Raw genomic sequence first — 17,400 nt, 5'->3', positions numbered from 1 at the left:
TAGAAAGAGACACTGCAAGTAACTTTAATAACAATAATATCAACTCTTATAAACGTTGTTAAAAAGAAACTTCAGAATCAGCGTTGAGCATGTTTCAGTCAAGCTCATACGTCTTCTTTGTTTTTGGAGATTTGGCACACAGCAAAGTCCCACGGACTGAAGTCTGGGACTTTCTTCTGGCCTGGATCGGATGTGAAAATCGCCGACAGTTTTCCTGACATCTACGTACCTTATGACGGGTGAGACCATCGTTTCTAGTTTAAAAAAATCACTTTAGAACTGAATGATGCATGAGAGCCTCGCATCCCCCTGGAGAGTAGTTAACAAAATCCCTGAGACACAGATATTCAAAGTTTGCTGTGTAAAAAATTCCCCGTCTACTTTTCATCCGCTACTCCAGAAACAGCAGCTGAATGTCAAACACTTTGCTGTTCCGCCTCCTCTTTAACCTCCCTCAGTGGCCTATTGTGACTCCCAATGGATCATTTCATGGACAATCGGTGTGCCACCCCATTTGACCGTGCAGTAACTTAAGTATATGAAGCCAATGCAAAATGATACCTTAGTAGGTTAATGAATATAAGACTTAGGCAACTGAAAAAATACATTTAAACTGTGTAGAAATATAGTAGCAGTAACTCGTCTTACACTGTGATCCCAGCTCTCTTGCTCGCACCACATCAGAGCTAAATCATATTGCATCAGGTCCCACTGTTTGATTTAAAAGCCATGGAAAATCTGCCAATCAAAACAGCAGCACCATGCTGGTTGCACTCGGTATTTTACAGTAACTTAACAGTGAATTCATAATTAGGCTTTTATGTAATCTGATTATTTAACCCTGGGAGTTGATCTTTGAGCCAAATCACATACTGGAGTCCATGAAGCAACATCAGTAAATGTGCAGTGTGTTGGAAATATTCCGATATGTTGCACGAGCTCTTATCAAGCAGGACGATGTACTTTATCACTGCGTGGGATGGTTGGCTGGGAGACTTTGGCTCCAGAGAACAGATGGCGTCAGAGCTGATTGGCCCATGCTCTAAGTTAAACATCACATGTGAAATGTTTTCCCGCTATTTTCAACACTCTGGATGACGATTGTCGCCACATTGAAGCCTTTTTTGTCACGGTGTGGGAAATGATGGTTCACACAGCAACCACCATTCCCCCATTCTCTCACATCAATCCATGATTAGAATAGAATAGCATAGAATAGAATAGAATGTCTTTTATTGTCACTATACACCTGTACAATGAGATTCAGAGCATCTTCTACTCAGTGCAGACACGTGGGAGAAGAAAAGGGGCGGGCTGCACAGTTCTGCAGTACTTTATACATATGAACAGTCCCAATCCAATATCAACGATACAAATATCAGGGGAAAAACAGTATTATTGTCACGGTTCTGGGTCATGTTGACCCAGCTTTCTGTTTTTCATGCTTTGGTGTTTTTCTAGATTATGATTTGATTTATCAGTGATACTGTTTTGATTATGATTATTATTTAGTAGGCTTTGGTCAGTGTCTAGTCTGTCTCTCTCCGTCTAGTCCGTGTCTTAGTAAAGTGTGTTTTGTTTCCTGTTTTACTTTGAAGGTTCTTGTTCCTGTCTGATGTCAGTGTTCCGGCTTTGCCCTCCCTGTCTCATTAGGTCTTATTTCTCCCAGCTGTGTCCCCCTTCTGTCTCTAATTCCTTGATGACTCAGCGTATTTAAGCCCAGTGTGTCTTTGTGTCAGCGTCACGTCGTTAACGTCTGTTCACCCTCACTTTCTGTGTGTTCATGATTTCAAGTCCTCCTGCATCTCAGTTTAGAGTTTTGTTTGCTTTTGTGAGTTTTATCTTATGTTGAAGTTTTGTTCCAGCAATAAAGCTGCATTTTCAGTTGAAAGCTTGTTTCCTAAGAGTCCTGCATTTTGGGTCCACCACTCCTGCCTGCCTGCCACACAGCCGACCATGACAATTATATGTTTACAGTGTGGGTTTTGGCAGGTAAATTAAATATTGCAGAGTGGTGATGGTAGTTTGTATAGTCTGTGTATAGATTAGGGGGTGAAACTGTGTCATCAGTGCATGTGTGGGTTCAGGGTGGTTATGGCTTTTGGAAAGAAACTGTTCTTGAGTATTTGAGTCTCTGTGCTGATGCACCTGTAGCGCAAGTTTAACAGGTCAAAACCAGTGTGGGAGCTGTCCTTGATGATGTGTGCTACTCTGCTGAGGCCAATAAATAATTTTTCAGTTACTATTGCAAATAGGTGTATTTTAACCAAGACCTCACTAAGCACATACTAAACCAAAACAGTGAGTAAAAACAAGACTTAATAAAACCAACAGACCGATGGGAGGCGAACTGCAGTATCTGACTAATGAAACCTCTTACGTGTTACTGCCACCAGCGTCAGTGCAGTCAACGCACTGATGATGCAGACGTACACGACTAGTTTCAAAAGTGCTAAAGCTCACTGGTAATGTTGTAAGCACGTTCGTGAAATTAAAATATTTGGAAACTTGGATAGTCAACTTCACAGTGATATGGGCATGTTTTTCAAAATTGTGCATCAGCCAGGGTGGCTGTTCGTTAATGGTGTTCAGCAGGAGGGACTGTTCTGTGTTTACAGTGGTGGAATATACACAGCCGTGATGATCACTACTGTTAGCTCTCTCTGTAGAAAAACATCAATATCACTATTTTTACACTGACCTTCTACTTTCTATTTGTTTTTATTCTTTTAGTACCGTGCCGTTTGAAGAAAGAGTATTCACTGTGCTGAAGTGGCTGCAGCTGCCGGCTAATAAAAGGTTGTTTGTTTTTTTTCAAAACAAAGACTTCACAAAAGGAAGATAAAAAAATATAAATGTGAACTATGTTTGCTTTGACTCGATTCTAAGTAAAACAACTCTTTCCCGCCAGGCCGGATTTCTTTACGCTGTATCTGGAGGAGCCGGATAAATCTGGACACAGCTACGGTCCTGTGAGTGGAGGGGTAAGGTCACTCGACTCATTTAGATAAGAAAGAGATGAAGGGAGAGCTGCTCTGCTCTTTTGGTTCAAGAAACAAAACAAAAGCTTGTTATATTGGTGACTGACGTTTGTCGTTGCTAAATATTGCGGAAGTTCTGATAAAGCCCATGGGACAATGATTAAATGAATAATTGTAACATGTTTAAGTAGCACAGAGAAAGCTGACCTATGCCGCCTTTCTGGCACTGGCTGGAAATGCGAGAGCGATGTGCAGATGTTATTCTGTTGTAGCCCCTCTGGCCCAGTGCTGAAACAAGATCCTCATGTTGAAACTACTCGTGCATTATCCACACCAGTAAAACACCCTGCAGTGAATGATCACAGATAAGTGAGCATAATAACAAAACTCTAAAGTCCACTGACGAGGCTCATAAATCTCCATAAATATTTATGACACTTCTAATTAAACAATTAAAATTGCATCTGTCAAGTCAGGCTTTTGGGAGACCTTAATGGATCGCGTATACATCCATGTGGTGACTTTTGGGAACGGGCTAGACAACTGATGACAATAGCATCAAAAATATGGATTTAGTGGATCAGTCATAGGATTTGGCCATGCAGACAAATTATGAAAGAAAAAGCATATTTTTTAGGGACTGTGTGTTGGGTCTGGAGATAACGCTCAGCAGAGTTCTCCTGAATTTCATTTCAAATAGTTGTAATCATTAGATGTGGACGTGGTTGGTTTCAATGACAAAATAAAATCAACATGCAGATTTTAAAAGGGAATCAACCAGCTTTACTGGCTGAGTGAGTGATGGGGAAATGCCTGAAAAGCACGAGACTCACATGTGAAGAAGTGATTCATGCTTTCACTCATTAACGATGAGTGAAAAAGGAACGACACAGTAGACAATTTATAGTGTTCCTCTTGGAAGGACGGCTTGAAATAGAAACAAGGAAAACACATCAATGGCCAAGATTTGAATTACGTTTTTCTAACGAAGTTCGTCATTGCTCGGTCATGGATACTTCTCTTCCACTCTCGTATTACTTTGTTTTCAGTAATTTAACCTTTTCAGGCATAGTGGTCACTACAGTTACAGCTATTCAAAGGCTGTTTCCTGTGTCAGTGTTGATGGCACACATGCACATAAACCACTACATTGGACACTGATGAGTCACTCCATACCATGCCACCCACTGGCCGGTTAATGTTACTATAGGTGTATGATGTGCTTCATTGTTATTTAACCCTGTCATGCAGGAATTATGACAACCTCAATCAGGATTTTCTCGTTTTTATTCCTATTTTCATTCCTAAAGATGAATAAAAATTCTCAGACAGGTTGTCATAATTCCTGCATGACAGGTTTAAAGTACAACAACATCATTTGCGTCATATTTATTTGAACATTTAATTTGCTTTCTCCAGATTATTACATCACTCCAGGGTGTGGATAAGATCATTGGTCAGCTCATGAATGGACTGAAGCAAATTAATCTACACCGCTGTCTCAACATCATTATTGTGGCTGACCATGGTAACAAAGCACTCAGAGTGATGTGGCTCTGAAAACACGTCTGTCACATGTGTTCAAAGAAATCAGTGTCAATAGAAATGTTTACATGTGCTCTCTTTTTACCATGCATGTAGCTTTACAACAATCCTTGGCTTGCCTCATAAATTTTATAATGATTTAAGCAAATTTTATTTTTGGGAAAGTCCAACATGGCTACAAAGACCAGAGCATTTAAAACAGTACTGGGAAGTAAGAAGGCATCGTCTTCACCTGCCTTTATCCACTTTGATCTTACTTTATCTTTGTGGAATCTCTTCACTGGAATCTTACCACTACATAGGAAATAAAAGCAAACACACGTTCCAGCAATTGGACATTGATAATGCAGTAACACTACCACCATCTAGAACGGGATCATAATGCTTCATGAGTATTCCACATAAGGAATAAAGCATTCCAAAGTTTTTGTTCCACTGAAGAAATTAAGGCTGTAATGTAACAGCTGAATGTTGCTGCAGGTATGGAGGAAACAAGCTGTGAAAGAAAGGAAACAATGAAGGAACTCGTGGGCGATACCAGCATGTATGTGGTAACTGAGGGTCCCATTGGACGCATCAGAGCCAGGAGCAAAGACGCACTGTGTAAGTAAATGCAACAACAAAGTGCTCTGCTGCTTGTCTTTGATCACACAAAGAATGAGGAGGTGGGGTGAGTCGTTGATGATAGGTTTCACCAGCTTTTTGACGTTGTGAGCAACTATATGGTTCCTAAAGCATGTGAAATCTGCGAGATTACCTAGGTCTCTTTTGTGTTTGAACCTGGTCATACTTGAATGTTCTTGGGTTGCAGCCATATCAGTACAACATCAGGGCATGGCTGTTTCAGAGACAGTAAGGCTGTAAAAAGGCTTGATGCCTGATGCATCAAGCACAAAAGGCTTGGATGTCTATCAGTTAGTTTCACCTGTCCATGGCTGACCCAACATATCTGATTTACTCTTGATAAAATGCTTGTTTTTAGTTCTTAAATTTGGAAGATTATGATGACTTGATTTTTAGTTTCTATTGAAAATGCATCACACAACATTGTAGATGTAGATGCTCTCAGAGCTTTGCTAAAAGACAGACATTGAAAAAGAGGCAACGATGCCAAAAGGATAAAGAATCATACAATATGTTTCCACTCCTGCACAGACGAGTTGTGTCTCTCTAAGACTCTGTAGTTGTGTTGGGACACAATGCTGACTGAAAAAGAACAAATCTGTCGATTACAAAGCTATTTGTGATATCTCACTAACAAACATATCGCACAGGAAAATTCCTTCAACATGCCATTTAAATTTGAATTTTAAACGAAACACGATTTAATTGCCGTGCCTTGGCTTTGAACTTTCAGCAATGACATAAATGTTTCCCTTTCAACAGGGGACTCTGCTGGACTTGTTGCTAATATGACTGTGAGTATTTTTTTTTTAATTTCTTACCAAAATGTACCGTGAGGAAAATAATTATTGATCCCTGCTGAAATGGACTGCCTTTTTATGGTAGTTTTTTCTTGACCCACTTCTTTGTTACCTTGGTGGTATTTTTGGGTCACTGTCGTGCTGGAACACCCATCTACGATTCATCTTCGTGGTTAAGGTTTTACAGTATATGACACCATCCGTTGATAGTCATTTTATATTTCTTCCATTTCTTAAAACTTAACACCAAGTGTTGTTACCCTCTCACAAAACCTTTTCTTAATGGTCTTAGAGCCCATTCATTACATTTTTGTGCAGGCTTACAATCTCGTCCCTCACATCCTTTGACATATCTTTGGTCAAAGGATGTGAGAAACATGATGTTGGAAAGGAAGAAACTGATTCCCTGGAGAAATGTGTTGCATATAACAAGTCGAGAGTTGTATGTAGTTATTTGTAGTCAAGTTGAGAGTTGAAGTAGCTGTAAGTGATTGACACAGTTAATTAATGGAAGCCAGAATTCTGGCTGGGTTATAGGCAAGCCAATACTTATTTCACTCAATGGTGAACAAATCATGTTATAATTTTTATGTCATTTCTTTCTTGTTTTTTTTGTGGGGGGAGGGCGGGGTTTTTTGCAAAGGCACATCAGCTCCATGTTCACAGACGGAAAATGAAGCATATCAAGAAAAGAACACTGTCCCAACTGTGAAACACGGGGGAGGCTCGGTTGTGTTCTGGGGCTGCTTTGCTGCATCTGGCACAGGGTGTCTTGGATCTGTGCAGGTACAATGAAGTCTCAAGACTATCAAGGGATTTTGGAGAGAAATGTGCTGGCCAGTGTCAGAAAGCTTGGTCTCAGTCGCAGGTCTGACAATAGGAAATTGACCCAAAACACAGCTTAAAACACCCAAGAATGGCTGAGAGGGAAACACTGGACTATTTAAAAGTGGCCTTCTCTGAGCCCTCACCTCAATCCTATTGAGCATCTTTGGAAGGAGCTGAAACATGCAGTCTGGGAAAGGTGCCCTTTAAACCAGAAACAGCTGGAGCAGTTTGCACATGACTGGTCCAAAATACCTGCTGAGAGGTGCAGAAGTCTCATGTTGTGTGTACCATCATTTTTGTCCAGGCCTGTTTCATGCATTTTTTAAAAATAATTCATTTGAAGCTTGGTTGAAAAGCAATGTCTGACTTTCATTGGTTAGGATTTATAGAATTCTCATTTATTATTACTTTTGTCAGATTAAAGTTATTTCTGTGACCATTGTTAGTTTTTCTTTCATTGACCGAAGGGTACCAACAAGTTTGTCCACGTCTGTATGCAACAAAAATGTTCCAGGATTGGATCACGAATGAGTGTCTTTCATGATTTCAGTGTAAGAAGCCAGACCAAAAAATCAAGCCGTACCTGAAGGCGAACCTACCAAAGCGCCTTCACTTTGCCAACAGTCGTCGCATTGAAGATGTCAGCATCCTGGTTGACACTAAATGGCTGTTTGAGAGGTATTTATGGTGCTACAGTCTTAGACATTCTCTGTAACGGTTGTAGCCATGTGCTTTAGAGTACAGGGATTCATAATGTTAGCCAGAAACAAAGTGCTTGTTCTATGGGTTTCAGACTTTTATAGTGTGTCAAACACAGTTTCCCTCAGTTTAATTTCTTCCAGAAGGGTATAAATGCTTTTCCCCATTTAATGGGCATGAAGTCATACTCTCTAAAGGTTTCTGGTACACTCTTGTAAGGCATAATATCCTGGCACTTGAGCTAAACTCTAGTGGGGTGTAATTTTGCCCCTTTATCGCTTCATGGGACTCAGTAATCATTTAGGTCTATATTCAGAAACTTATATGATTGATTACAACTGGCAAACTCTTCTTTCCTCATAGGGATCCAGGCTCTCTCACATTCTGCTCTGGTGGTAACCACGGCTATGACAATGACTTTGAGAGCATGCATGTAAGCTATTACTCTGTTCTGTGTTTCTAAATTGGAAAAACATTTTCCCAGTAACAACACTCACTTTCTTAATCTCTATTGTAGGCCATGTTTATCAGTTACGGCCCCAAGTTTCAGAAGGAAAAAGAGATTGAGCCTTTCTCCAATACTGAACTTTACAATCTAATGTGTGGTGAGTATTTTCCCCTCCGCAAATCATCACCACTGTACACCACTCGACCGTATCCACTCAAAATCTGCTGAACATAAGACACTCATAACAACTGCATATAAATAATAATAAAAATAAATAAATTAGAGCAATCTGGGCTCCAGCAAAACCCTGAATAGTTGAAAAGAGTTTCAGCTGATTTCACAAAGAGTAAAATCAGCTGAAATTTGTAGACAAACCATTTTTGTACACAGAACGTTTAGTGCTGTTGCAGTGCCACAAAATGTTATAGGACTCTCTATATAATAATATGAGATATAATGATCTATATAATAGTGGCTGGTCTACTGTTCTGTCACTGGGACAAAAACCGCATCGTTCTTCCTGAAGTTCAGCTAATGGATGACTCTCCTTTCCAGCACCCTGGGATAGACTTTCTCGGGGAGGCAAAGGAGTGTGATCCCCCTGTAGTTGGAGCACACTATCAGAGCCTACATGAGCATTGAGTCTCCCAGGAGGAGGACAGGGTCCCCCAGGTGGGGCGCCATCAAGCTCACCACCCAGGGACTCCAAGAATGCGGGGTACTCTAAATTGTCATTCAGCTCATAAGCATATACGACAGTCATCCCCCCTCCTGAATGTGCAGGGAACAAAAGATCATGCAGACTGGGACCTTGTTCAGCTTGCTGTTATTCATTCCTGCATTTTGAACTACAGTACATCTTATAAGAATGTGAAGTTTATGCTTCCAAAATCCAGGGCTATGAATTCTTAAATTTAGCTGATTTAGCACAGTTAACACACAGTATTATGGTTTTTGCGTATTAGTTTCTTTGGTGATTTTTTTTTTTTTTGTTACTGTAAGAAAATCGTATCTTTAATCCTATAATTAAAGATATAAGTAAAGATAATGATTATGGTAATTCAACAGGAATTTGAATGACAACACGTCTGCTGCTCTGGTAATATTCAAAGTCTCCCGTATGGAATCTTTAAAAGCATCAATCAAGTGAAGAGTTATTAATTAGTGCCAGTTAACATCCAGTAGCACAACAGCCAATTGTTGATGCTTGTAATTTAACGGTTACACAGCAGACACTGATCCTTTGGCCGCAGGCATATTGGCTTCTGAGAGACAGGATAAGAAGTCTGTTTGGATGTTAGGTTAGGTTTAACCCTTTAAAACTATTAGGGTTAGGAAAAGATTGTGGTTTGGGTTAAACCACAGCGCCTCACAACACCATTGATTAAGCAATGCATGTGGGAATAAAACATGTGGCCTTGTCTGTAAATATGACGTGAGAGCAGCTTTGTTGAGATTTGAATATTTGTTGCCCTGACAAGGGGAACAGACTGACTAATTGCACACATCAGGTACTCAACAAACATCAGGGGCACAAAAATAAATTCATGTTTGTTTAATGCAGATGTCCTCGAGGTTTCTCCTTCCAGCAATAATGGAACTCACGGCAGCATGAATCACGTATTGCAGCAGCCCTACTACACACCAGTGCACCCCGCTGAACAAAGTGAGCCCGCTCAGTGTCCACTGGTCAGCCTAAACCCTGAAGACAACCTGGGATGCTCCTGTGGTGAGGTGGTGGGTACATCACTGTCACTCAAAAGCATATATATAAAATGATATGATCATTATTATTCTGTGGGAATTAAGTCTGTGGAAAGCATCCTAACATTTTCAAAAATATGACAAGAAATACAGACTGCAGCTCAAGACTGGATGAAAGCAAACTTCCATGGTAACAGTCAAAGCAATAATAGTTCACAGAGCAGCTGTCTGCTTTTTTAGCAATGCACTTTCATGCAGTTGGGGAACACAAGAAAAAGCATCCAGACTTCTGGAGAAACGTTCTGAATGGGTTCTCACCTTTGGTGGATATAAAGGCATTATCCTGTTGTAGAAGCCACCAGCCTTTTTAGGGCTACTGTGATGCATCTACAATTTCCTTGTATTTCAAATCTGTTATTCACAAATTATTAGAGTCAAACTTGCTGCACCACAGCCCCTAAAGCATGATATATGGCCAACTTTTAGAAATACTTTTATCTGAATGGAAATCTGTTTTTCTATTTTGCCTACCACTGAATCCTGTCCGAGGTCTAGATTACTGCCAGCAGTCTACAAGTCTTGTTTCTGAGATGCTATGAAGTTACCATGAATTCAATCTTTGATGTGTTGTTGTGGTTTTGGTGGAAGTGATTTATTCTTTTAAAAAACCTCAATCTGTTTTCTATGACCAATATCCAACTAGTCACCAGTGTACTTGATTTGGTCTGCATGGTTTGTTGAAAATAGTGAAAGCTCCCACAACCAAACCTTGAATCACTGAAAGTAAAATTCTGTTTCTGTCATGAATCGCTGTGCGGCAGGCAGGAGAAGGACCCAGGATGCAGACTCACAGACACGGGGATAAACTTAAAGAACACAGCTTTAATGCTGGCACGGCAGAATACAGGAAATACAGAACTAACTGGGAAAAAGTAAACTAACATTCGCAGGAAGGCACAGGAAGATCCACACAACATGAGGGACGACGTCACGCTGAACAGAGGGAGACGCAGACAGAAATACACAGAGGGTTAACGAGGAAAGTGGGAACACACGGGGAACACAGGTGACACTGATAATCATAACGAGACAGGGCGGGGTGAACTGAACATGACATGTACGGGCGTGAGAGTCACAAAGTAAACAGGAAGTGCACAGAGGTTCAGACAGGAGGAGAGAGAGCACGGGGAAAACACAGACATAACGGGCTGGGAAAACATGAAACAACCACAAAGGGAAACGAGGGCTCATAAATACATAGAGGGCGCACAGGGGGAAGAGAGAGCACGGGGAGAACTTAGACATAATGGGCAGGGGAAACATGGAATAAAACATAAGGAGAGACGAGGGCTCACAGATACACAGAGGGGCACACAGGGGGTAAAAGCCATGAAGGGAAAACACTTAGGGAACAACACAACAGGGCAACTCAGAAAACATGGCCTAAGCAAGGAACAAAATACAAACATACAAGAAAACTAAGAACACTGGGCCCACATGGCCCAGGACCATGACAGTTTCACTTCCTCTGAGGTGCAAATGCCAAATCATCCACCAAGTTAGTTGGTGAGATTCAAATAACCGTCTGCTGTGACTAAAGGGAGGATTTCTGGATCAGCGCTCAAACTAGAAGTCTTGCTGGACTCTCTCACCAGCTGAAACCTCAATGCTGCTGACTAAGCATCTGCAGCGCATATTTAAAAATAATAGCTTACCACAACTAAAAGCTGCTACTGTTTTGAAAGAGGTATGACAAATGTTTGGAAAAAGTAAGAAATGGAAGCTCAGCAGTCATATGGTGGAAAAATCTTCGGGTTTTACAAGAAACCAGCAATAACAACATAGTCGTGCTCTTCAAGTTTGGGTGGCAAGGCAGCTCTAGTCACAGAGTAAAGATGTGTTTTCAGACAGGATTTAAAAATGTCAAGTGTTGGAGAGATCCTGCTTTGAAGAGGCAGACTGCTCCAAAGTTTAGCAAAAGGTCCGTTCTCCTCTGTTTCAGTCTGCTTCTCGGAACAACCACAAGCAATTAATCAGCTGACCTGGGCGTTGTACTTGGAGTATTTTTTGTTAAAAGATCAGAGAAGTACGAAGGAGCTGATCCATTTAAAGACTTATGTGGCTGTCACGAGTCGGGCTGCAGCATTCTGAACAAGCTGAAGACGAAAGATCGGAGCCTGGCTTATCAACAGATCGACACGTCCATCACAAAGATATTAACCATGTCTAAGGGCTGCGATTTGTAACTGCCAGCGGCTCAGTGTACTGATATTCGCGGTAGCTGTAGCTCAGATGGTAGAGCAGGTCACCAACTGGAAGGCTGGTGCTCTGAGCCCAGTCTGCAAATATCCTTAGATATTAGAAACACTTAGAAACAGGGTAGAAAAAAAGTGCTCGTGCGAATGTACAAATTGTGTAAAGTGCTTTGAGTGGTCAGAGCAGGAACACATTATATAAGAACCAATCCCTTTACCACTACTATCTTTGAATCTTTGTTTCACCTTCCAATCATGTCAAAGTAGAAAAAAGTGTAGCAGCATTACAGGTTAGACTAAAGGAAAATGTTGTCTTCCCTCAGGATGAAACTGATATCAACAAACGACTGAATCTGAGTGTAGAGGAGGGTGAGACATTTCTACTCGCTCCCGACTCCACGATTCTCTTCTCTACTAAGATCTTTTTTTTCTGGATTTTTGATTTACATGACAATTTTCTTCAAAGGGAGATCTGATCAAACTAATCACATTGGCATGTTTTACTTGCATGCCTCCACATTTTCTGCCTTGTTAAATTCCCCTGCATCTCAATGCTGCCTGTGAAGGTTCTCGGTCACCCGGGTCATCATAGTCTAAGGAGCTTGGTAAGAAAAGCTCCTGGACTGGGTGTTTCTTGAAAATGTAAAGGGCTTAAAGAAGTCCAGGAGCTTTTCTTACCAAGCTCTTTAATTTAAATTCTGATTTGACCCCTAACTGACTGGAAAAGCATAAAAACACAGTCTTAATGAAAATGCTCTTACTGGTGCAGACATCATGAAGACAATTATTCTTCATTTCTTTTTCAGCATCCGCTGCAGAAAAGAAGCACGCGCTTTTTGGTCGACCCCGGATGCTGCAACCTGACCAAAGTTATTGCATCCTCTACCAGGAGGGATTCATCAGCGCCTATAGCCACAAAGCCCTGATGCCCCTGTGGAGCTCTTTCACCATTGACAAGCCTGTAAGTCCATTGACTGGTGATAAGATGTAATGTTTTGGGTTGTTTTTTGGGGAGGAGGGTAGTTATCTGATTACAAGTTTAGGCTTCAGATTGATATAAAAGTTCAATGTGAAGACACATAGATAATCAGTAGCTCTATAAAACTCCATCACTCTTTGAAAAATCTTATATGACAAAAAAGAATTACTGACTCACAGTGAATAAGATTTATGCAGTTTCCACATGAATCATGGATGGTGTGAACATATGAGGAGCTTGCAGCATTTGAAATTTCCGACTCATTCCAAGGTGGGGTTTAGAGGAAATGTGTCTGATTATTGTTTCCAACTATTCACTCTTATAGAATAAAAATCTGGATACACTCACCATTTTATAATTGTGATTATTTTAGGATTAGGATGAGATTTTAGCTGATGTTTCTAAAATGTGAAACCGCCCTAAACTAAATATTTAATATTTTAATGTGTGAACTATTGAATAGTTAGTTATGAACAAGTGCTAAGTGCACACTAGTAGTCCTCTAAAGACATCCAAATTTAATTATGTATTTACCATCTCAACACATAATTTGGCGGGTAGTTATTTATTAGTTGTTGCGGCAATAATCATCACAGTCTTGACCTATCAGGTTATAAGCTGTGAATCACGTTGTTAAGTGTTACTGCTTGTTTTGTTTGGGCATATTTCTTACCTTAAACCAAAAAGGGCAAAGACACGTGTATAAAGATTTAAAATATGAAGTCAACTAATGCAATATTCAAGAAACATGATATCACTGCAGTTACATAATTGTAACCAATAACAGATGCAGAGGTGCCTCTTTGGCATCTCTTAGAAATACAGACAGCTACAACATTATACACTATATAAACGATACATGATGTATGATGCAAACAGAAAATTAAAAAGTGATCTAATAACAGAGAGAAATGTTTCATTATTTTAATGATAATGATGCACAGATTTTGTCACCTTAAAAGTGATGATTTAAACAACAGTAGAAATGCAGCGTGGATGAAGTTTGGCTAATGATCTTCCACTCGGACTGTTCAAACATGAAGCGTTGGATTTCTTCCTACCACAGTCCAGTTTGACACATACACACACACACTGTGTTTTCGTATCTTTGTGGAGACATCTAATTGACATAATGCTTTCCCTAGTTCAGGGGTGGGGAACTCCAGGCCTCGAGAGCCGGTGTCCTGCAGGTTTTAGATGTGTCCTTGAGCCAACACAGCTGAGTTTAATGGCTAAATTAGCTCCTCAACATGTCTTGAAGAGGCGCTGCTCCTTCTGTGTGAACCCTAGCATGCACAAGTTGAAAAACTGGCAAAGTAAAACCCTCACAATTTACATAAATTTAAAATACATGTTCCTGAAATAGAACTGTGGGTCACTTTGTGGTTGTACTCCCTGTGCTTGGTTTGCTATAAAAGACTGAAGCAGCAAAGTGTTTGTGATAACCAGTTTTTAGACATGATTTCTATTTTTCCTTTGGCAGAAATATTTGAAAATAACTGTTAATGAAATGAAATTGTAATTGAAATGACTAAAGCATGTTTCATATTCTTGTAGAATAACCTGGACCCGTTGCCTTCAGTCACACCAGATTGTTTTCGGGCTGATGTGAGAATTTCAGCATCTCAGAGTCCCAGATGTGATCAGTACCGGTATACTGCTGCTGGAAACCTGCATTCAGCCTTTTTGTACCCACCCAGTACGTACCCATCCTCACATAAATCCTAACTGACACAACAAGCACGCTAACTGACCTCCAGTCAACCTGGAGTCAGCGTTGAGGGACCACATGAGTACTCACAGAGTCACTACCCCAGTAATGTTCTGTCTAAACATTTTCTTATAGATTATAATAAGATGGGCATTTCCATCGCAGTTACACTCTTTCCAGACTCCCCCACACATCATTCCCCACAAATGTGTCTATAAACCATTTTCCAAACTCGTCTAAACTTGGACACAACGATCAAGCACACACTGACTCACTCTTGATGTCTTGATCATTGTGTGCTGGATCCTGTTCTACAAACCAGGTTCAACAAAGTCTGAGTCTAACCATAAACCTTGATTAACTCAACTCAAGGTTTAAGAATTCGGGGGGGGGGGGGGGGGGGGGGGGGGGGGGGGGTTACTGGAAAGGCTGACACAGTGCTCACCATGAGTGATGACTGAAACCAACAACAATGAGGTCTACAAACCATTTTAGCGCTATTATCACTCTGGACTGAGAAATGTGTCACCGTGCTGCGACTGTGGAATATACAAGTTAAGCATTTATAGGACACTCATTAATATACATGCAAATTCTAAATTATTATGGGAGCAGCACTTTACCCGTGTGACTTTTTCTAAATGTTTCATTTTATTTAGGCACCATATTTGGTTCTTCGCCCATTTAGGGTTTATGTTTTTATAAGTGCGTACATATTAGAAGTATATTTAAAAAAATAGGAAAAACACAAACTTAAAAAAAACATTTATGAATTGTTACTGACACTGTTACATTTCTGACACTGGCACAAATATAATACATTGTGTGTAACATTGTGATGATGTCCAATAAGACCAAACCTGCAGAAATCTCGAGACGAGGAGTAAAACTCAAAAACGACTTCGCTTGAACTCACAAACAAATAATCCAAAACTACAACTCACAAGGAAAGACACAGCCAACACGACAAAGAACACAGAGACTCGGACAATATGTACACACCAGGCGATTGCAGAGACAGGAAACGCCAGGGAGCACAGCTGAATCTGACAAACAAGACTACAGGAAGCAAAAACTGAACATAGGCCTGTTCCAGGGGTCGGCAACCTGCGGCTCTTTAGTCCGTATAGTGCGGCTCCGCGTGGTTTGGGAGAATAAATTAGAAGTATTTAGCTGAAGTGTATTTTATTTATGTTAGTTCTTTTTAACTTGTAGTTCTAAATTGGAAGATTACTGTGATTTTGAAATATAAAAATAAAATTATATTTTATTATTTTTCATCGCTCAAAATAAGAGTCACACTCGCTGAAACCGGTGTACCCGCCGAAACGCCGTGCATTTATCGAGACTTTCAACCCCAGGTAGGCCAGTTATGGATCTTCGGATCCACATTATGTCAGCAGCTGTTCTCCAGCGTTAACTATGTTACAAACAAACACCGCTCACGCCTCACAGACGACAGCTTACAGTCCTGCGTAAAGATGAAAGTGACAGCCCCGACCTGCAGACGCTGTGCGCAGAGCCCCAGTGTCCCAGGCTCCTCCCTGAAAAGAGTGTCAGTTGCATGAAGGGACCAGTTGATCAAATCCATAATTCCTCTTTAGGCTTTAGAGAGCAAGAATGAGACAGAGGCTTTCTGAGGCTTAGAGATTTACAATAGTAAAACTGCTTTATGGTCATAAAACAAACAAATCTACATATTTACAATTTCTAGTCTGAAAATGTCTAAAAATGCTTTAAACTGAATTACTATAAAGTGATATAGAAAACTGTGGCAATATCCAATATATTGTTGCTATGTTTGTGCTACATTTTTGATGATGTATATTTTTTAAGAAATAACACAAGTAGATCTCACTAGATGCATTTGCTGTCTAAAAATTTACTTACTTTTAGTTCCTCTATAGCTTTTAGGTGAACTGGGTATGTCACCATTTTTATACAACCAATTTCACTCATTTCAGAAACCCAACAAAAACAATATTCATCTCAGCATTTAGAACAAATCCTGAACTACACAAACCATCAACGTGTCTTTTAGACCCCATTCCTACAAAACTGCTCAAAGAAGTCCTGCCATTAATTAATGCTTCGATCTTAAATATGATCAACCTATCTCTAATAATCAGTTATGTACCACAGGCCTTCAAGCTGGCTGTAGTTAAACCTTTACTCAAAAAGCATCTCTAGACCCAGCAGTCTTAGCTAATTATAGGCCAATCTCCAACCTTCCTTTCATATCAAACATCCTTGAAAGTGTCACGTTTTAGTTAACGGACTCAGGCGCAGACCGGGAATCTTTACAGAGTTAACAATCAGTTTATTGACACAACGACACCAGGTGATGCTATTTACAACATGCTGGAGGGAGGGGAGGGGGGTCCAGGGTTCCGGGGTATGTGAGGGGAAAGACGGGAACCAGACGCCCTCCAAAGGCTCTCTCTCTTCACTCCCCACACTGGGGAAACACAAATCCACTCACTCGTCCACGGGATGACAGGCAGGCAGGGAAAGGGCCGGGAAAGATCTGTACAAGGAAACTTTAGTTAGAGGCGAACAGACGGAAAGAACTCACAGATTCTGATTCACAAACTACTGAGCGACTGACGCTGATAGCTCAACGATCCAGCGACGAGTGACACAGTGCTGCTGTCTTAAATCGGCCTTGTGATCATCCCGATAGGCAGCAGGTGCGTGGGCCAGGGGCGGGAGCCCATAATGAGCACCGCCCCGGCAGGTGTGAGAGAGAGAGAGAGAGAAAACATGTTGCCTAATACAGGATCAGCTGGTGAGGCACAGGGACCATGACAGAAAGAGTAGTTGTCA

General features: G+C 40.7%; 1 protein-coding gene across 1 annotated transcript in view; it reads left to right on the top strand.

The window, feature by feature from the left end:
• Positions 1-17,400, top strand: part of LOC308385279 (venom phosphodiesterase CdcPDE) — a 50,980-nt gene that overhangs the window by 18,772 nt on the left and 14,808 nt on the right. Inside the window, exons 10-22 of the mRNA XM_080864119.1 lie at positions 130-239; positions 2,734-2,799; positions 2,912-2,984; positions 4,401-4,509; positions 5,007-5,129; positions 5,913-5,944; positions 7,329-7,456; positions 7,841-7,910; positions 7,995-8,082; positions 9,490-9,662; positions 12,208-12,253; positions 12,691-12,845; positions 14,421-14,562. Of these exons, the coding sequence (XP_080720245.1) occupies positions 130-239; positions 2,734-2,799; positions 2,912-2,984; positions 4,401-4,509; positions 5,007-5,129; positions 5,913-5,944; positions 7,329-7,456; positions 7,841-7,910; positions 7,995-8,082; positions 9,490-9,662; positions 12,208-12,253; positions 12,691-12,845; positions 14,421-14,562 (1,315 nt within the window). The remainder of the gene's footprint in view (positions 1-129; positions 240-2,733; positions 2,800-2,911; positions 2,985-4,400; positions 4,510-5,006; positions 5,130-5,912; positions 5,945-7,328; positions 7,457-7,840; positions 7,911-7,994; positions 8,083-9,489; positions 9,663-12,207; positions 12,254-12,690; positions 12,846-14,420; positions 14,563-17,400) is intronic.

Source organism: Rhamphochromis sp. 'chilingali' (genome assembly GCF_963969265.1).
Source record: "Rhamphochromis sp. 'chilingali' genome assembly, chromosome: 17".
NCBI lineage: Eukaryota > Metazoa > Chordata > Actinopteri > Cichliformes > Cichlidae > Rhamphochromis > Rhamphochromis sp. 'chilingali'.
The sequence above is the reverse complement of the archived record's forward strand: the minus strand, read 5'-3'. Positions and strand labels throughout refer to the sequence as shown.